The sequence below is a fragment of the Crinia signifera genome, chromosome 2 (assembly GCF_055691185.1).
Source record: "Crinia signifera chromosome 2, ASM5569118v1, whole genome shotgun sequence".
NCBI lineage: Eukaryota > Metazoa > Chordata > Amphibia > Anura > Myobatrachidae > Crinia > Crinia signifera.
The window spans coordinates 137,879,002-137,901,439 of NC_139218.1; the positions used below are offsets into that span (position 1 = coordinate 137,879,002).

At 42.4% G+C, this 22,438-nt stretch overlaps 1 protein-coding gene across 5 annotated transcripts in view; it reads left to right on the forward strand.

The window, feature by feature from the left end:
* FOXP4 (forkhead box P4) overlaps positions 1–22,438 on the forward strand; it is a 66,475-nt gene that overhangs the window by 35,793 nt on the left and 8,244 nt on the right. For 3 of the 5 annotated variants that reach the window (XM_083172948.1, XM_083172947.1, XM_083172950.1), the window contains exons 5-14: positions 6,733–6,819; positions 12,204–12,369; positions 13,024–13,216; positions 13,552–13,659; positions 16,335–16,422; positions 17,733–17,816; positions 17,942–18,143; positions 19,271–19,347; positions 19,437–19,538; positions 21,045–21,166. In XM_083172948.1, the coding sequence (XP_083029074.1) occupies positions 6,733–6,819; positions 12,204–12,369; positions 13,024–13,216; positions 13,552–13,659; positions 16,335–16,422; positions 17,733–17,816; positions 17,942–18,143; positions 19,271–19,347; positions 19,437–19,538; positions 21,045–21,166 (1,229 nt within the window). The remainder of the gene's footprint in view (positions 1–6,732; positions 6,820–12,203; positions 12,370–13,023; positions 13,217–13,551; positions 13,660–16,334; positions 16,423–17,732; positions 17,817–17,941; positions 18,144–19,270; positions 19,348–19,436; positions 19,539–21,044; positions 21,167–22,438) is intronic. The other 2 variants (XM_083172949.1, XM_083172951.1) reach the window with 1 other exon arrangement.

The window sequence follows — 22,438 nt, forward strand, 5'->3', positions numbered from 1 at the left end:
GAGCGGAGAACTCCCGCTGTCGACGCCGCCCGCCGCGCTCGCCGGGGAGAGCCTGTAGGGCCTCCTTCCGGGCTGCGGCCTACACGCCATAGAAGCCGGGGGCTAAGTTTGAGAGCCCCCCCCGCCGGCCGGGCTCCGTGACGCAGTTAGACTGCGCATCCAGCTGCTAACAGAGGGGAAATTGAAGCCCGACCTGCCTGCCTGGCAGGGGGTGACTGCCCCACAGAAAACCAGCCCTTCTCCACCCCCAGGACAAAAGGAGTGACAGGTGAGGGACACTGCTGGCTGGGAGCTCCTCTCAGGGACAGCAGCCATTTTAGGAGCATCCTATATGGTAGTGGATGCCTCTCTCCCCCCTCTGAGGAAAATCTGTGTGCTGTCTGTATCCAGCCCCTGTGTATATATTAACCCTGCTGTGGTGAGACTCCCACTTGCCTGATCACAATGCCCAAACACCCTATGCATTAACAGGCCCCTCCACACCCTGCGGTCTGAGAGCTTATACGGATCATATGAGCCGAGTTGAGATGACTTTACAGTAAATAACAGTGTTTGTATAATATTACAGTCAGACCCCTCACGCCTATAGTGCACCATATCCCAGTGTCATTTACAGCATTTCACATTTGTCACTATGCCTTCACGGAGAAGCAAAGTACCCAAAATTGTGTCGCAAGTGCCTTTCTTCAAACCATCACCCAAACCCTCTGCCACTAAAAGTACGCAGCCTCCAACCTCAAATTCGACCCCTCCCCCAACGCCGAACGTGACCTCCCCAGTCACGCCCTCCCAGGTGGGACCCTCAATTCGCATGGAAGTAGCGGATGATGAGGCGCTGACAGTAGGCACGCTAAAAATGTTGCTGACACAAGTTAAAGACGATGTCACGGCAGAAATCCGTACTTCGCTCCAGTCGTGTCAGCGCTCCATAGATGAACTGGGGGAGCGCACAGACGCCCTAGAATCTAAAATGGGAGAAGTGGTTGGCTCTCATAATGAGTTGGTCGAGTCACATGCCGCACTGGAGGGTGAGGTTGCAGCCATAAGGGACAAGCTGGCGGACATGGAGGATCGGTCACGTAGAAATAACCTTAAAATGAGGGGCATCCCTGATAACATTTCTAACAGTAGCTTGCATGACTTTGTGATAACCATCTTTAAAAAACTTCTGCCCTCGGCCTCACCCGCTGATCTGCTCCTGGACCGGATACATAGAATCCCGAAGTCGAGGAACGCACCTGATGGGGTCCCCAGAGATGTCCTTATGAGGGTACACTTCTTCCACATTAAAGAAGCGCTACTGAAGGCTGCTAGACCCACTTCTGACACTGCTGAAGCACTAGAATCGTATCAGCTGTTCGGTGACCTGTCTCAGGCGACTCTCGCCAAACGGCGATCTCTGCAACCTGTTACCACAGCCCTCAGGAAGGCAAATATACTCTACCGCTGGGGTTTCCCGACTCGCCTTCTGATCACGCGTGAGGGGTCTACTATCTCCATTTCTTCGGTTGATGAAGGTATGAAACTTCTGCACAAATGGAATCTATCTGGTTCCCACCCGGACGCTGCTCCTGACCGACGACTTCAGCTGGACTGGTCGGAGGCGGAGTAGCGACCCATTAGCATGGAGACTCATACCTCCCCCAAACTCTCTGGACTGTCATCCATGCTATACAGTTATATCTTCCTTATATGGGTATCGTACTTGATAAGTAGGGAGTAGCCCTAAAATACAGTTATGTTGTGTTTAGATGAGTCGCATATTTAGGACGTTATATTTTGATATCCACTGCTTGGTTGTCTGACTCGCGGGCTCCCTGTTCGTTGGTGCCTTTGCGCTATGTCATCAATGGGCAGGACCTGTTGTGCCCTGCGGAAGGGCCGCTGACATTTAAATATGTGCCCCTTTAATTAATGCGCAAAGTGACAATAGCTCTAGGGGGCGCTCTGGGATATACCCGGGAGTCTTTGCTTATAAAACAGAGTCAACAGAAACCAGCAGAGGTACTTATCTAGTTTTACCCTTCTTATATTAATGTGAGAGTCCCATGAGATGTAACACTGAGTATATCTCTAATTTGTTCTGCTTTAGCATTTGAAATGGTGTTATGTTTAGATACCATCTTGTTTTCACTTATTCTGTGCTCAATGTAATTATTCTTTTGTTACCTAGGAGACCGTGGGGTGGTAGCCACTACCCCCCCCTGTAGATATGGGTGAGGCGCATCTATTTTGGCGCCTTACTACGACTCTTAGAGTCGCTGTCCTTTTGTTCCCCCTCCTCTCCCTAGGCCTTTCATTGTCCTGTCTCTCCTTCCCTCTTGGTACCCCTCGACTCAACATATATATGCCCAATGTGATTGATATACTGATCCAAGGAAAAAATCAGCACTTTATGTCCTTGAATAATGGTTAATATTCTCTCATTAAATGTGAAAGGATTGAATTCCCCCCAGAAACGTAAAGTGGCTTTGGCCTCCTTTCACAAATTGAAAGCCCAAATAGTAGCCGTCCAGGAAACACACTTCAAAAGATCAGCCCCTCCCAAGTTTTTCGATAATAGATATCCCCAGTGCTACACTGCTAATGGCCCTCTTAAAAAGGCAGGAGTGGCTATATTGGTCTCTGCTAACTGCTCCTTCTCAGTCACCTCCCAACACTGTGACCCAGAGGGGAGATACATTATACTAGTGGGCACGCTCGAAAACACAGATGTCACCCTGGTCTCCTGCTATGCCCCTAACACAAGGCAAATTCCCTTCTGTAGAAAATTATGCGCTTTAGTTCAAAAACACGCAAAGGGAGCTCTCTTCCTGCTCGGAGACTTCAATACAGTCCTCGACCCTACTGTCGATAGATTCCGCCCTGGTGGGCATGTAGGCCCCCATGCAGTAGACCATCCTACCGGGTTCCGTCAGATCCTGGGCGAATATGACCTGCACGATGCTTGGCGAGCCAAGCATCCTGCGGAGAGGGACTATACCTTTTTTTCCCACCCACATCAGTCATACTCGCGGATTGATTTGGCATTAACTGACAAATGGACGCTAGCTTCCCTACGTAAAGTCGATATACTGCCTATGACTTGGTCCGACCACTCCCCCTTATTAATTACATGGGACCAGACCTCTTATAGAGTTACTCCGGGCCCCTGGAGACTGGGTAACCATGCACTGTCCCATTTGGAATCCCGTCAAGCTATTCAGGATTCCCTCTCCCTGTACACCTCTACTAACAAACCAGAGGACACTAATGTGTTTAATCATTGGTGCTCTCTCAAGGCAGTGGTACGTGGTTCCGCTATACAAACAGCAGCTAGACTAAAGAAGGCCCGCGCTAGGGAGCTTGTATCTGCCGAAACGGAGCTGTCCAGACTAGAATCTGTCCATAAGGCGGACCCCCTTAACAAAGCTATATACAGGAGTCTCCTGCTGGCGAGAGATAAGGTGAATTCCTTCTCCCTTCAGGAAGTTCAGCGGAATATAGCTAGACTTAATCAGCATTTTTACTCCTTTGGGAATAAAGCGGGCAGACTCTTAGCTAGGAAATTGAGAGGCCACAGAGCTAAGGCGAGAATTAATCTTATACATAACTCTCGGGGAAATAGGGTTGTAGACCCCTTCCACATAGCAAACACCTTCGCGGAATACTACTCCCAGCTCTATAACCTAAACTTGGACCCCAATACTCCTCAACCTGCTCCAGCTGACATCGAGGCTTTTTTGAACAACATTGATCTCCCAGGAGTGGACTCCGAGACCTGTCTGTCCCTGTGCTCCCCCTGGTCCTTGTCGGAGGTAGAGGCGGCCATCGATGCCTTGCCACGAGATAAAGCCCCTGGCCCCGATGGCTACCCTTCTAACTTTTATAAATCCTTTAAGACAGAATTGGCCCCTATATTGCTAGGAGTTTTTAACGGAGCTTCAGATTCCAAAAGTTTCCCGAAAGAGATGCTGGAAGCCAGAATAGTGGCGATTCCAAAACCAGGCAAACCTCCCACATCAGTACAGAATTTTCGCCCCATAGCCCTACTGAACACGGATCTAAAACTGTATGCGAAAATGATTGCTAACAGGTTATCCCCTCTGCTACCCTCTCTGGTGGCGGCTGACCAGGTGGGATTTGTCCCGGGCAGACAGGCCCCGGACAATACGCGTAGGGTGTTTAATGTTCTAGAAAGCTGCGATCTGAGTCAAGAACCTCTATTGTTGCTCTCTTTAGATGCCGAAAAGGCTTTTGACAGGCTACACTGGGGATACCTCAGATCTGTAATGTTAAAGTTTGGTTTTGGAGGCAGGTTCCTAGATTCTATTTTTGCTTTATACTCGTACCCATCCGCGAAGGTGTTTGTAAACGGCTGCCTCTCTTCTAGCTTTGAGATTACTAACGGCACCAGACAGGGCTGCCCCTTGTCACCACTTATCTTTGCGTTGGCCATAGAACCTCTAGCCGAAAGGATTAGATCAGCGGGCGAGATTTTCGGCCCTGCTATTGGAGGGACATCACACAAAATATGCCTATTTGCCGACGACATACTCCTATGCCTACTACACCCAGAAAAATCTCTCGCTGCACTACATTTGGCCCTAACAGAGTACTCTAATATCTCATTCTATAAATTGAACACATCCAAGACTGAAGCCCTCCCCCTAAACGTGCCTCCAGAGACTGTTGCGCTACTGAAAGACAGATACCGATACGCATGGCAGACGAGGTCTATTAAATACCTGGGGGTGCATGTGACCAGGGACAGCGATATATGTGAATGTAACTTTATACCACTACTTAACGCCTTTGAAAAGCTTATTACAGAATGGTCTCTTCATGAGATCTCCTGGATGGGCCGAATCACGGCCTCTAAAATGGTCTTATTACCCAAGCTCATGTATGTTTTCCGAGCTATCCCTAGGAATCCCCCCAAAGTCATTATATCTAAATTTAATACCTTGTTTTCTAAATACATCTGGAAGGGAGCTAGACCACGAATCTCAAGGAAAACCCTTACCTTACCCAAACGCTCTGGGGGTGTGGCCTACCCAGATATTGAGGCCTATCAAATGGCTTCTATACTTAGTCAGGCCAGGGATTGGTTCGTACCTCATTCACCTAAACCGTGGGTAATTATGGAACGCTCCTTTCTACCTAAATTTCATCTTGCAGATCTCTTCTGGATTCCCTCACATGCATCCCCAACTTGGTCAGGGCCGGGCGCAGCTATTAGAGCCACAATTTCTGCATGGCACAGAGCTATCAAAGACGATGAGGAGATATCCCTACCAGGCCCGGATTTAACGCTTAAAGCCATAGCCAGATTGATCCCTAATTTGCAGTTAGACAGCTGGGCTACAGCTGGCCTGCCCTCCCTGAAACAGTTATTCTCCGAAGGTATCCTCTTACAATTCTCCACTCTTCAGTCGCAGTATAATGTCCCTAAGCAAGATTTCTACAAATTCCTTCAAATACGACACTGGTTATCCAATGTATTTCAATCTACATCTGGGGTTCCAGCCTTCCCTAGAACTCTATTCTCGAGACTGACTTCCCCGTTACATAAAGGAGGAATCTCCAGATGGTACGAATATCAAATTACCAAATCAAAGAAAGGGAAGCTACCAGCACATATTAAATGGGAATCAGACCTCTCTATTACTTTAACTGAAGAGGAGTGGGACTCTATCTCCTACTCCGGTTTTAAAATGTCCAAATGTCTACAACACTCAGAAATGTTCTACAAGCTGTGTCAGAGGGCATACTTCACACCTCAGCGGCTACATGGCATATGGCCCTCCGTATCCAACTTATGTTGGAGGAATTGTGGAGGCATCGGCACCATTCACCATATCTTTTGGGAATGTCCGTTAATACGCACGCTTTGGTCTGAAGTATTTCTCCTCATAGCTGAGGTTTTGGGAATCCACATCTTGCCCAGCCCGATTGTTGCATTGCTACACCATAACACACATCTCGCGGTGGGAGATCAATATATACTCGGTCACATCCTGATAGCCACCAAAGCTGCCATAGGTCAACACTGGAAATCACCTGTCATCCCATCAATCAGACATATAGCAAACAAAATAAATAAACATTTCTTGCTTGAGACAGCCAACGTCAAATACTCACCCTCTGCTACTTCAATCCACCTGAAATGGTTTAAGTGGAGCGAATACAGAGAAAAACATGGTCAATCTGTATTATATACTGAGCCCTTAGACTTGGCAGTTCTCTCCTCCCCACCGCATACCACGGATGGGTGATCTCGGCTCCCTTCTCATATTCCCTATTTGTATTGTATCGTATAATATGTTGAGGCCCTCCACCCCCGTTCCTTTCCCTACCTTTTCCTTCCTTCTGTTCCCAACCTCCTCCCTACCTTGTTAAATGTAAGTCTTGCTGACTGGAATAAGATATGGTGAATCATATTACAGATTATGTATCGATTTTAAATGATCTGCCTTCATATTGTTCCTCATTGTTCAAAGCATTTCTGTTCAATGCACAATTGTTACTCTCCTGTAAATTGCTCTTGTCTTTGCAAGACTTAATAAAAATCTATTTTGAAAAAAAAAAAACTGTGTCAGGGAATTCTGAAAATTGTAGTTTCACAACTGCTGAAGAGCCATGGGTTGCTAAGGTTTGGCTTAGTGTATTGTAATGCTTGGATACATAAAATTTCATCTGTGAGCAATAACTTTTCATTTACCCTCATGTTTGCTTTTTTTTTTTTGTCAGCTGCAGGAATATTACAAAAAACAGCAAGAGCAATTACACCTCCAGTTAATCTCCCAGCAACAGGCAGGCAAACATCAGCCCAAAGAGGTAAGTGAAAAACACACAGTAATGTCTCGGGTGCTAGAGTGGGCAGTGTTCCAGATATTTATATGTATATCAGCAGCCTCTGGATAGGGGGTGTGCCAAAATCCAAAAAGCAAAATAAAATGTAAAACAATCCAGATGGTGCTTAATAATACATAAAACAGGTATTTATGTAGTAATAATATTTAATAAACATAAAAAATTTATATACAGAAAATACCTCCCGAGGGTTAAATAAATTGATAGTCAACATAAATGTCATACAGTCAGGTCCATAAATATTTGACTGACACAATTCTCATATTTTGGCCTCTATACACCACCACAATGGAATTGAAATAAATCAAACAAACAAACAAGATGTGCTTTAACTGCAGACTTTCAGCTTTAATTTGAGGGTATTTACATCCAAATCAGTTGAACTGTGTAGGAATTACAATGGTTTTTATATGTGCCTCCCACTTTTTAAGGGACCAAAAGTAATGGGACAAACTAAACAAACAAATCAAACTTTCACTTTGTTGCAAATCCTTTGCAGTCAATCACAGCCGGAAGTCTGGAACACATCAACATCACCAGACGTTGGGTTTCATCCCTGGTGATGCTCTGCCAGGCCTCTACTGCAAATGTATTCAGTTCCTGCTTGTTCTTTGGGCATTTAGTATTGTCTTCATCAAGTGAAATGCATGCTCAATTGGATTCAGGTGATTGACTTGGCCATTACATAACATTCCACTTATTTGACTTACAATACTCTTTGATTGCTTTTGCAATATGCTTCAGGTCATTGTCCATCTGCACTGTGAAGTGCCGTCCAGTGAGTTCTGAAGCGTTTGACTGAATATGAGCAGATAATATTGCCGAAACACTGCCAATTCCATTGGCAGCCATACAGGCCCACGCCATGACCCTACCACCTCCGTGGTTCACTGATAAGGTGGTATGTTTTGGATCATGAGCAGTTCCTTTCCTTATCCATGCTCTTCTCTTCCCATCACTCTGGTACAAGTTGATCTTTGCCTCCTCTGTCTGCAGGATGTTGTTCCAGAACTGTAAAGGCTTCTTTAGACACCAAACTGTTCTTCCTGTTGAGGCTCACCAGTGGTGAACCCTCTATATTCACTCTTGTGAAGTCTTCTCCTGATTGTTGACTTTGAAACATATACACCTACCTCCTGGAGCGTGTTCTTGATCTGGACAACTGTTGTGAGGGGTTTTTTCTTCACCAGGGAAGTAATTCTTCTGTCATCCACCTTAGTCTTTTGTTTCTGATCTCCGGTATTCTTGAATGTCTCAATCAATCAAACAGTTGATTTGGTCACACCAAATGTTTTTGATATCTCTCTGATGGGTATAATTTTTCACCCTAATGATGGCTTGCTTCACTGATAGTGACAGCTCTTTGGATCTCATATTGAGAGTTGACAACAACAGACTCGAAATACAAATGTCACACCTGGAATCTATTCCAGACCTTTTACTTGCTTAATTGATGATGAAATAACGAAGAAATAGCCCACACTTGTCCATGAAATAGGTTATGAGTTGATTGTTCCATTACTGGGAGACATATAAAAACATTGTAATTCCTACACAGTTCAACTGATTTGGATGTAAATACCACCATTTAAAGCTGAAAGTCTGCAGTTAAAGCACATCTTGTTTGGTTCATTTCAATCCAATTATGGTGGTGCATAGAGCTCAAAAAACGAGAATTGTGTGGATGTCCCAATATTTATGGACCTGTCACTTTTCCTTTAAGAATTATGTGGACCTGTGAGGTAAGTGGCATGCAAATCAATTGTGCCTTCAAATGGTGTCTTAAACCCCAACCCAGTGGTTCCAAAATTCTTACCCATTCTCACCCATAGCAGCCCAGGTGTTAAAGACGTTGATGCTTCTGCTCAGATGATTTAATTAGAGTCATAGTCAGTCTTGATTTCCCCATCGGCCCATGGATATTCTTTTTTAGATGTGACCTTTGCTGGCCAAAGCAATGAGACATAATTAATAATATATTGTAGCAGAGTTTTGCAAACGCCGTTACATTGCAGGTTTTAAGTGTATCCATAATGAATCCAGATGATAAATAAAACTGAGGTTATAATTAAGTCACCTGTTGATTTATTTTATATATTCTATATAATAAAAGGCTAACACTACTAACCTGTGGGGAGGAAATTAAGTTTTTTGTATGTCAGAAGCCACTACATGGTAATCGACGGAGTGGTTCCAGTGTTGCTCCGTTTGGCTGTTCACAGCTACCGGGGTTAAAATGACATTATTGTTCTGTTTCATCATTTTGACAGGGTAGTAACTAGCCTTTTAATGAAACCATTGTCAACTGCTTACTAAACATACTACATATTCCATGCAAAGGACAATATGTATTATCATTGCAAAATACATTCCGCCTTGTGTGGCAATGATACTAATCACATATGTATTAATATATGCGATTAGTATTGTGAAAAGAGCTTCCCTTTGCGAAGCCGCCAGTGCCCTGCGGGTCCCTCTCCCCTCCTATGCCTGGGGAGCCTCCTCCTGCAGACGGCTGAAGCAACTCCCGGGCTCCTCCTCCTCCCTGCACCCAGAAGGGGAAGTCCTGTTGCTAGAGAGGAGGTCACAGGGTTCAGATAGCACACCTGGAGGCTGCATATGTGTGTGTGTGGGGGGGGGGGGGGCAGTGTAGGGCAGCAGAGGTTGGCAAGGGTGCAGTAGGAAGCCCATAGGCTTCTATAACGTAATGCCAGAAAAATCTGCGGTCCAACGTTTATATATTTGAAAAATCAGTAAAAACCCAGAGAACGGGGTTTTGTTGCAATTTTTGTTTGATACATCCCAGCCAAAGTACACTCAGATATAGATGAGATTGATGTTATGCAATAGTCCTTCTTATTATAATTTAAATAAATCTGAATAGTTCTAAAAAATGGTAAATGCAGAAGCACTTTTATACATATATACACACACAAATAAAGTTAAATATTTGCAATGGGAATGCTACTGGCATTAAAATTATGAATAAAAACACACCTTTTTAGAATCCTCAGCTTTGTTTAAGTTACAGCACCATGCCAGTAGTCACAGCATAATAATAAAAGTAACCCCAGAGTTTTTAAAAAATAAATACATTAATAAATGAATTGCTGGTTGTATACCATAATACCACTTTTCTATCAAAAAACCCAAGTCTAACCCAGGTTTTCAGACACGGACCTGTGTCTGCCCTACATGTCACTCATAGACACTTCCTTGAAGCGGAACTCTACATACACAGCCAACCAGGACCTTTTAAACATAACCTAGGTCGGATAACCCAGCTGGAGCAGTATACATTGCATTGCTACCAATGTTGGTTCCCAGGTCATTTGACCTGGGTTATTCTTCAAGGACTTATCAAGCTGTAACCTGGGTAGACCAGGCAATAGCCCAGTTTATTGTTGCAGTGATAACATGGTCTGACCTGGGCATGAGACTGTTTGGGTCTGAGTCCATAAACCGGGATCAGATCTGGGTTTTGTCTTCTGAGATACCATACATTTCATACTCAATTAAAACAATTAAAACAAAAAAAATGATAGGTGTAAATTGGGTGTGATATAGCTCACAGACCATGTCTAGCTAAACAGTCTAGTTTGGCAATGAAGGTCGATAGTGGACAAAAAGTCAACACCAGCAGTTTGAAAGTCAATAGTTTGACACGCAAAAAGGTTTACATGGAAAAAGTCGGCATTAGTTTTTCATGTATTTTTTGTCGGCACCTGAGCACATAGTGTGGCGCGTACCCTTACATGGCTTGCTTTAACTCTGCATGCTTCTAACGAGGTGGCTGGTAAAGCATGAAAAAGTCCCCAAATATATATATATTTTTTAAACATCACGTCAATAACTCATGTTGACCTGTTCATGTGTTTTTGATGTTGACCTTTTGACTATGAAGCTAGACATTGTCTATGAGTCATCCAGATCCCATTGAAGTTCTACAGTTTTTGGTGAAAGCAGTGAATGAGAAATAAATAAGTTTAGGAGGGCACTACTTCTCCATCTTGTAATACGCTAGATGAGAACATGGTAGATTAGAACATGTAGGGGGGTAGGAACAATGCATAAATCAGCTTGACTTGTGAATTAGCAGAAATACTATGTATATGATCTCATTAATGGGTTAACCTTTAGCAGCTCTAACTGATTGCTATGCTAGTTGTGTTTTGTTCATAGTGTGCCATGCCCTATATGTTTCTATAGCTGCCTTATTAGGACAGTACTGCTGTTTTGTTAAACTGCAATAACGAGTTGTTGAAATAACCAAGTGTTTACATTTCTCTACTTCGTTGTCCTTTATGAGCTCAGTTATAAATCAGTTACTTATTATGTTATGTAAGCATGACATATGCATATGATTTGCCTTTCCTTCCCATCATAGCACAATTTGCACACCTAAAAATATGCATGTAGGAAAAAAGCTACAAATTATGTTTTCATGGTTAAATAGGAATTCAATATTTAATGGTGTAACCTTTGTTTTCCTCCTATATACACAATTTATTTTTGTATATGTGGCTTTTTTCAGTAGAATAAATCACCTATGGGCTTCAGGATTGCACTAGCTTCACTGTGGCTGACTGGTAGTGACTTCCTTTTGGAAGTCCCACCTGTCAGTCACAGACACTACAGGCAGTCCCATTGGGAAGTGTTTGCATTCTCTGGGACTGCCAGACCGGGCTTTGATTAGCAGAGGGCATGTTTCTTGTAGGAAGTCCCTGCTTGCCTTTTGCATAGCCAAATCTGGATTCTAAGGGCTCCAGTTAATACAGTCCATTGAAGCCGAAGATTTGTACAAGCACAATCCTACTATGGCATCTGCGCCTTTCCTGGCACCTGCCAGATCTATTATGCAAGTACCAGGGGCTGGCATCGTTCTCCTCTCTTGGCATGGAGGTAATGGTAGACCCTATTACTAAAATTAAATAGGAGCCGCCGCTGGTGAGTTCTATTCTTTCTGTACAGGGTAAATACTGACCTCTTTTGCATTTAATCCACAAATTTTAGACCATTTTAGTCTTAAACGGCAATTTAGATTTCAGTTTGAACACATCCGACTGAAGTCTCTCTGCATGTTACATCTGCCCCACCTGCCCCACCTGCAGTGCAGAATGGTTTTGCCCAGTTGCTTGTGCTTCACACACAAACTTGAGTGAGGTCCATACTGCGTGTTTTCCTATATTGCTGGATACCTAGCAAGTCTTGGATTTAGTAAGTACCTTGTACCAAGAGCTGTGTGTTTTGCTTATAGCACCTACAGAATGTCTGTAATGTTCCAATTGCTTGTCTAGTCTTGGATATCTATATATTTTTCTCAGCCTTCTTTCTGCTCATGTACTTAGATCTCTGCTTTACAGCCTGCATTGGGGAGTAAACAGATCGCATTCCAGCAGCAACTTCTACAGATGCAGCAGCTGCAACAACAACACTTGCTAAACCTACAGAGACAGAGCCTGATAGGACTGCAGCCTGGGCAAGGATCGATGACCTTGCCAGGCCTTCCACAAGGTGAGGGATCAGAAGATGCTACATATCTAAATAAAAATATATGGCATGAGAAATATATTTTGTACTCAGAGAAATCTAGCACATACAGATCTGTCCTCATACACCCTGCCTTAAGACTACATGCAGCAGGAGATACCTGGAGTGAGTGAGCTGACAGGTGCAACTCTGTTTGCGTTAGGTGTTTGTTTTTTGGACAAAAATCTTATTCTGATCACTATGTGAATAAGTCACACAATCAGACTCAACTGAAAAAAATGATATGTGGCATGCCAATATTCTGCGTGCAACTGCGGTTGTATCTGTATACGAAATGGATTATACGATATATGTATTCAGTGTATTCAGGGAAACCATTGTAGCATAGCATTTCGTAAGCAGATGCAGATACGATATCATACAGAATATAGGCATGTTGCATATCATTTTAATCACTATAAGCTGCTTGCACTGAACAGGAAACACAAAGCGAGTGGGATACATTTTAAAAGTTACGCGGAAAGGCGCTTGGTGCTCCAGAGTCGCGATGAAGGGCTGTAACATGCAGGATGTATACTGGATATGTATGTGATCACATGTAGCAGTAAGGGAAGTGTTGTAAAGTTATAAAGTCTTTGACCTGCTTAACTTACACGTGGTTTTGGAATCTCTTCCTAGCGGTATCCCCATCAGATCTGCAGCAACTCTTGAAAGAGATGAGTAACAGTCAAGAGGATTCCAACAAGCAGGACAGTGTTGAACTAAGCACTACAATCACTACCTCATACCCATCTACCAAGATGTCCCCTGCCACTGTTTACCCTTCATTACCAAATGGGCAAAGTGCTCTACAGAACATACGTCGGGACAGGTAAGTGCTAGCTATCTTCTAAAAGCAATGTTTATTTTACAGCATTCTCATTAGTTGTGCATCATTTTCAATGTGATCTATAGTTTCTTATATGAACATATATAAGATTATTATAATTATTACATTACATTATTCATATGTTTTTCTTTTTTGGTGTTTAGATCTATTTACATGGATGAACTCATAGATTGTTATAAGTTTGCTTTTAGCGAATTCTTCTTTACCACTAAGTAAATACACACATCAAGAGCACCCACTACTGTGCTGTTATTGTTATCCTGCACTGTCTACTATTGCCCTCAATGTTCTCCTCTCGCTCTTCTTTTTTTACATAGTTCATCACATTATGAGATGCCTCCCAGTTCACATCCTCTGTATGGACATGGTGAATGTCGGTGGCCAGGATGTGAGGCTCTATGTGAGGATATGGGACAGTTTATCAAGTTAGTACCAGTTGTCAATTTGTATATTTACATATGATGATTTAAAATATAACATTTATAAAATGTGGCTGTACCTTTTCAAGAATCTGGCTGTTCTAAAGCCCCAATACACTAAGCTCGGCTGCAGACCTCCGGGCAGCACAATCGCTTACGATACATTGTATGCACTCCAATGCCATTGACTCTCACAGGATGCTATACATTCTTGTGGCAGCCATGGCAATCTCAAGATCCGATCTGGGACCATGGATCGGATCTGGGGGTAAAACGCATACAATATGGCTCTTTTGCCCAAAAGGCTATATCATATGAGTGTATGGCCACCTTTTTTAGATGTTTTTTTTTTGTTTGTTTTTGCCTAGGATTTTCTATGCCCGGATTCTGACAGTCATTAGTCTGACATCAGAATCTTGACTAATAAAGCCCCTGACAGTCAGGATCCCGACTGACATTGGCTATTCTCCCTCGTGGGGCTCCACGACCCCAATTGAGGGGGAATAGAACAGAGTGCAGTACACCATCGAGCCCGCAAGGGGCTTCGTAGTGCTCATCCCCCAGTCAAAGTCCCAGCAGTCAGGATTCTGACAAAGGCTGTAACATTTTGGGAACCGAGAACAACAAATTCTACTCTTATTACAGCTCCTAATAAGCATACATGGGTTATATCCAAGTATTCTCTGTACTCTATTGACGCAGTGCCGTATTTATAATGGGTGCAATGTGCATGGTGGAGGCAGGGCCAGATTTGTGCCTAGGCCCGTAAGGCACCGGCCTCAGGGCGGCACCAATTAAGGGCGGCACAGCAGGCTGACGTTCTTTTAAATAGCAGCATGGCAGAGCGGGTGGGCAGCGGCAAGTGACAAGCGGCGCCGCCCACCGACATGATTCATCATATGTCAGCGGCAGTGCCACTCCTCACCCACCGCTGCCCACCCTCTCTGCCATGCAGAGTACATCACCGGCTATCTCCGACGGTCCCCCTGCTCGTCACCGACCGCTGCCCACCCGCTCTGTCATGCAGAGTACATCACCGGCTATCTCCGACGGTCCCCCTGCGCGTCCGGCTCCGCCGCTAGGTGAGCTGAGCTGAATTGCTCTGGCTCACTGCCGCAGGCGGGGAAAGCAGCTAGGCTGAGCAGCGCGAACCTCCCTGCAGTCAGTCAGTGTGAGAGAGACTGACTGAGACTGCACATAAAGTTAATTCACCCTCCCGCCGTCCGGGTCCTCCATACAGTTAGCAGTCCAGACTGATAGATAGAATTATACCTTAATAATGATTATATTAAAATAGGGGGGGGGGTGGCCAAAAATGTTGTGCCTAGGGGCGGCCTGACCTCTAAATTCGCCCCTGGGTGGAGGCACGGGCCTCCTCCTCTCTTAAATCGCCCCTGTATTGACACTTGCCATTCCATTCCACATCCCAATGACTAAGAGGCTGCAGATATCCCACAGTTTTATAAAACATTTAAATGAAAGAAATGCATGTCTTGACCACCCAAAAATTGCTATACTTCAACTCTAAATGGGCCCATTCTCATTCACATCCTCTGCTCAAGGCTATAGAAATCATGGTATGTGGGCACTATTGACCTAGACATTGTCTACACAGTCATGAGGTAGACCACTAATGGTCAACAGTGACTAGGTCGACACCTTGAATTGGTCGACATTGACAAAAGATCAACACAAGTTTATGGTCGACATGCGTTGTTTTTCATACTTTGCTATCCAAGTGGGAATATAATAATGTGCCTGAAGCATGGCGAGACATGCAAGGGTGCGCAGTAGACCTATATGGTGTCCATATCGACGTAGACCCCCAAAATAGTGAAAAACTCATGTCGACCTTATTCATGTTGACCATGTCTGTTGATTCTTTTATCTATGTTGACCTTGGTATGTCGACCATTTCAATGTGTCAACCTAGTCACTGTCGACCATTAGTGGTCAACCTTGACATTGTCCATTGACCATTTATACCGTAACCAGAATTCACATGAACTGTTTTAGATAGATCTATAACATAGTTATTGCAAATTTAGGGATTTGCTATTAAAACAATTAATGTTCTCAAAGTTAGATCTTTTGCCTTTGTTACTTTTTTAAACTGACATTAACCCTTTGGGTGCCAACGTTGCTGTGATTCTCAAAATATCCGCTAAAAATGGCAGCGTCGCTCACAGCGACTGTTCTTATAGTATACATAAATACTAATACAGCCAAGTCCATTCATTGAAGTTTAGTTAAATATTGCACCCAAAATAAAAACAGTCGCTGTGAGCGGCGCTGGCATTTTTAGAGGATATTTTGAGGCTCTCTCACAGCAACATTGGCACTCAAAGGGTTAAACTACCTTTTCTAAAACAAGCCATTTACTCTTCTCTTGTTTATGGCAACCAGCATGTCTCACTGGAAATAGTGACCTAAGGGGGAATTCAATTGCCCTTGATAACATTTAAAATGAGCTAATTGACACACCCCCCCCCCGCCCTGTTTCCGCAATCGTGAAAATACATAGGTCCACGAACCGACCGCATCCTGTGTTTAAGCCCAATTAGTTACAAAGGGAAACTTAATTCTATTCTTACATTTCTTTCTCAAAATAAGAAATTGGGTAATGTATTGTAGGAATGCACTAATCTAGACTATAAAACAGTGTTTTCTGCACTATGCAGGCACCTGAACACAGAACATGCTCTGGATGACCGCAGTACAGCACAGTGCCGAGTACAGATGCAGGTGGTACAGCAACTGGAGATACAGGTAAATGGAGAGACTTCTGCCATTTTGTTATCACCCATGATGACTTTCCTTGTTGTATCAAAAACACTAGAATATCTATGTAATTGGGTTTATGATTTAAAGTGTTAACTTTTTCGGTTTGGCAGGGCTTTTTTCTTTCAAATTAAGTATTTATTTTTGTGTTTTATAAACTGCACATATCATTAAAAATATATATATATATAATTTAGTGTTTATCTTTACATTATTCAACAAATTCACAGAAAAATGGGCAGAATCCCACTTAATAAGGTGTTCCAGGAAAAAGTAGTCACAGGGGAGATGGTAACCAGAGACAGGATGCAAAGGAAGAGGGACGGTCCCAAGGTGGATGGAACTTTTAAATGGGGTATGGGAGGAGGCAACTAGTGAGAGAGAAGGGGATTTCATGAGAGACGGTATCAAGGGTGGGTGCAATGACTGGGGATAATTGGTTAGGAGAGACCGTAAAACAAATAGTATTTATAGAGATAAACAAATATAGTATTACTGTATCTCTATACAATAGTGGTCTTTTTCCACTTCCTACACTATGGGGAATTAGACGTGACTTCCCCTATGTGAGAAGTTGCATAGTGCAAAGGGGCCTTTACTTTGTATTATTTATTTATGAAGTTTCTTACATAGCGCCGCATATTCCGTTGCGCTTTAAAATAGGAGAAATTTATAAAACAAACTGGGTATTTACAGACAGTCAAAGATATGTATGCCCTGCTCGCAAGCTTACAATCGGTCGGTCTTTCTATCTCAAATAATAATTTTTTAATCGGACAATATTCTTACTTATTGTGGTGTTTTTGGAGAAAATTGTACATTTGTTCCAATCTCTATTAAGGTTCACTGACAAAATTTAGATTTTTAGTTTTTCGTTTTACCATATACTGTATACTCGAGTATAAGCCTACTTTTTCAGAACATTTTTTATGCTGGAAAAGCCCCCCACCGGCTTATACTCGAGTGAGGGTCCCACTTGAATCAATAAGTTTTCCCATTTTTTGTTGTAAAATTGGGTGCCTCGGCTTATATTCGGGTCGACTTATACTCGAGTATATATGGTAAATGTAAACAGAAAAGCATAGGGTTCAAAACTTCAATGCATAATTAGAATAAATGTTGCTTTTAACTGAATTGAGTTTATAGAGTTGTCTTATGGATTGTATAAAATAAATACATGATTAATTTATGCGAGTATGCAATTTTCACCGTTCATCTGATTACAGTAATTATAACTTGTACATTTAGTCTAGATCTTTCTTTTTGGTAATATTGAACTGATATATTTTCTATACTAGCTGGCAAAAGAGAGTGAACGGTTACAGGCCATGATGACGCACCTGCACATGAGACCATCAGAACCAAAGCACTTCAGTCAACCAGTAAGTCACCATCATCTAATCAACCACTATTGTATAATCTGCCTTTTCTTCAGCTTTTACATCTTACTGGATATCTGTTGCTCTTCCATCTTGTAATTTTTTGTGTGGGTGTTTTCATTTTCCAGCTCAACCTGGTCTCTAGTGCATCCCTCACCAAAATGTCCCCAGACACCTACCCAGACGGCTTACCTCAACCTCCAACCTCTGCAACAGCCCCCATTACTCCAATGAGAGCAGGCACATCTGTGATTAGTTCTTCAAGTCTGCCTAGCCTTGGTCCAGTACGGAGAAGGATAGTGGACAAGTTTTGCACCCCAATATCCTCAGGTAAGAGATACTTAGTCTACACCATCTATCACACATATATACTTTATTATGACTATTTATTGCCTCCAATATACTAGTTTTTCATTTGTTTAGTCCAGTAAACCAAACAACTGAACCATGACTTTGTCCCTGCAATAAAGCGCAAAGCATTAAATTCACTAGGGCCACCACAGCTTGAACACATGTTGCATTTTAACATATTTTCCTGACATATAGGGGTGCATATTAAAGAATGTTTATACTGATGCCGGAATCCTAACCGCTGCAATGCCGACGGCGGGGGGGGGGGATCACCCACCACACAGTGGGCCCAGTGCCTTGCTACGCTCAACACACTATTTTATTCTCCCTCTATGGGTGTCTTGGACACCCATAGAGGGAGAAAGTGCCGGCATTGCGGCGGTCGGGATTCCGGCGTCGGTATTTCAACCGTCAGGATTCTGACCGTTGGGATTTTGACCGCATCCCGTCTTCATACACTGTGGCTTCAGTTGCACCAAACAACCAGTTGGCTCTACTGTGTTTGCATCCTTTTTTCGCTCAAAGTGTCCATCTTTTTCGAACATTTAAAACAACTGGAAGCTACAAAACTACATTGCTAGCTTGCTCCTAAGCAGCGGCAGCTGTGCTTTCTCAGGCTGATTCCTGTTGCTTCATCTGCATCTTTTATGTGTGTGAATGGTTTTCACTGCATCTGTGATGCAGATAAGATGCAAATAATAGAGAAAAGTCCTCTTGGTGCAGCTCAGTTGCTCCATATGGCGCATGGAGGCTAGGTGTTTGAGGTCAAATCTGTAATTGACCAGAAAGCACAATATTATACAATAATGTACAAAATCAGTTACATGCAGTGCCATCCAACTTGGGAACAGTTTCTTTTTTATAACATAGATATTGCTTATTCGGTCAGTAAATTAGTTGCACTTAATACAGAACCTTGTTGAAATAGTGCCAAAATCTAAATGTAGCTAGGACAATACAGTATGTCTGTCTCCTTTTCAACTATCGTTTTATTGTTATATTATACTTGTTTTGTTACTTATATATAGCACTTCCATCTTATTCACAGCCTTCTTTAATTGTTACTATTATGCTGTTAATTATTTGTATTTCTTACTGTCTTTTAGAGCTTGCTCAGAACCATGAGTTTTATAAAAATGCAGAAGTCCGTCCACCGTTCACATACGCCTCCCTCATCCGACAGGTAACCACTAAAAAAGAGAAGTGAAGAGAAATAAACTGCCAAAATTATTCTGCCTATATGAAATTGTTATTTTGATCATTTCTGAACAGGCTATTCTAGATACGCCAGACAGGCAGCTGACTCTGAATGAGATCTACAATTGGTTCACGCGCATGTTTGCATATTTTCGACGGAACACCGCCACATGGAAGGTAAGGAGGAACAAATATATTGCAAAATCTGTAAGTGTAGGAAACCTCTCTATGGGCCTGATTTCAGACCTCCTCCTCGCTAGCAGGTGTATATTTGGAGCCTAGCGAGCAGGTTAACGCTACTCCGGCGAATGCACCCCCTCCACTGGCCTGATCCCCTTGCTATTTTGCACTTACACATCCGCTCACAAACGCCCGCACAGAAGAGAAAATCATGCGATGGTTGCTCACCATCGGATGACATCTCCTCTGTGCGCAGCAGATTAGTAGCCCAGGACTTAATTTTATGTTGCACGGTTTTCTCCAAATTGGAGGCAGGTGCTGACCTCATGTGCACGCGCAGACCACCACTATCAGAGACAGGGCTGCATTCAGACCTTAGCGAGCAGGTCTGAATCAGGCCCTATGAACACATATCCACCATGGTCTGCCACTGCGTCAGTGTTTAATGAAAGGGTTTGAGGCATTACCTTAAAAAGAAGAAACTCTGTATTGCATTAATATAAACAGTGAAAGTGTTGTGTTATTACTCATCGTTTTCACAAATACATTTGGCTTTCCAAATGTAGCTATTAATGGGACATTATCTTAATTGTATTATTATTATTATTATTCCATATATTCCATATGACCTTTTCTGCTGAGCACTTGCCAGATTGAAGAAATTCATCATTAAAATGTTGATTGCTGATTCCAAGCAGTTGCAGCTGATCTATGAATTGTTTGGCCGGTTATAATAATAAATCTCTCCATATAAATAAAAACCCATTTTGATTTCTACAAGGCAAGAAAATGTAATTACTAACCCATAGGAGTAATACAGTTTACGCACAACTTTTTGCAGAGGTTTTTTTATGAATTTATTTTGTGCTTGTGTGGTTTTATTACATTAAGGGGGTTTTATTTTATTTTTTTATTTGCTATTTATTCTGAAACGTACTCACTGGTTTACTATTTTCTGCCATCAAGTGTATTAATTTCTTCTTCCTTTCTTATCTCATTCTCTCTCTCTCTCCCTCCCATTCTGCCCGAGCTCTGCTTGCCTGACCCCCTTCTGACCTCTCAAATTGCTGTTAATGTTTTAGCCTAACGAATTAGTCTCTCATCTTCAGCCAGGGCTTAGAATGAGAGAAGGGGGCGCTGCATTGAAATTGGGGTCATATAATTTGTGTGTGGGAGCATCAGGAAAGGGTGGTGATATGTACATGCTATTATTAACTCATTGGCAATCAAAATTGCATAGGCTTCAGCTTGTGAGGCTCTGTAAGATGTACTTGGTTGAATTAGAGGCAAATTTGTTTGAGTAAAAAGACACCAGAATGTTTCATATAGATGGCCTGCTTTTACCGTCCCTATGGCACAATGATGTAAATTAACAAACGCTTGCCAAGCTGTAAATTAAATATCATGTTATTTTTCTGTTTTGGGTAAGGTGTGGCACCTTCTTTAAGGAGTTTAGCAGGTATGGCAATATCCAAATTGACAGATCAATTTTCCCTTCTACAGAATGCAGTTCGCCACAACCTTAGCTTGCACAAATGTTTTGTGCGTGTGGAGAATGTGAAGGGCGCCGTGTGGACAGTGGATGAGCTGGAGTACCAAAAGAGGAGACCGCCAAAGATGACAGGGTAGGTTCTAACAAAAGTAGGCTCATTTCATGTTACTAAAGCTGAGCTTTCAATATTAAGAGCATACATTCAATGTCAAGTGGCCAGATTAAATTTACACAGAAGAGATACTATCACCGCATGAAAGAGGAATGAATGTGTATAAATGATGGATAAAATGAATGCATGAATATAATAGAACAAGTTAATGGACATCTTCTTATAAACATTAGTATTTATTTATTTTTAGAAAATTCCATATTTTTTTACATTTTCTGAATTTGTGGGGCAATTTAGCAACCTTGTAATTGAAAATGCCAAAAAGACCAATTCACATAAACGTACTCAAACGTACTCATTCACACAACTTGTTTTTGTTTGAAATTGCTTTTGTTTTGCTCAAAAAATAGAGAGCTACAAGTGTGAATTTTTGTGTAGTGAACTACATCACAGATATTGTAAATTGTTGTGCTCTGCAGAGTAACCTACTGATGTGTCCACATACATCTATCTTCTGTGCGCTACAAGTCATGTTACACATAACGCATGACCACTGTGTGACTCTGTAGCACCGGGTGTCTTTCTGTGTGACCTTTTCCATTATAATGCATTTTATCTGCAAACGGACCCATGAGTTATTATTGATCTAAAGGGCAGTTCATCAGGGATTATGCTTTTAATATAGGTTGGTGGGTATTCTTGAGGATCGCACATTACTACTGAGATCACAATTTACCAACTATGAATTAACATACAGTAAATTAAGTATTATAAGAACCAAGCCATCTGGCACATCAGCTTAATTAAGAACACAAAAGCAGAACATAATGACAGGCATTTTAATATGACCAACAACAATGCTTATTATATAACTGGATAACACATTGACATGCAGAAATATTATTTTTAGAACGATTTCTTTGATTTAAGGTGCATACACACTAGTTTTCTTTTTAACGATATGCACAATAACTATTTTTGAGTGTGCACACACTATATCGTTAACAATGTGCTCTCACACATCCGGCACCCCAATTGGTTCCATCACTCCCCGCGTCGCTGGGTACACATACTGTGTAATGTGCACCTGGCTTTAAATGGGCATGCCTGGTTTACAGGTGAAAAAAATATTACAGTGTTTTAAATACTATGTCATCTATGATTGGTTAGTTCCAAACTTCTGATCATTTTATAATCATGACATGATACTGGGTGATAACTTAAATTCCACAGTACCCTTTTTCTAGAAGGGTACCTGCAAAAATGCTATGTAAAGGCAAAAATATAACTTTG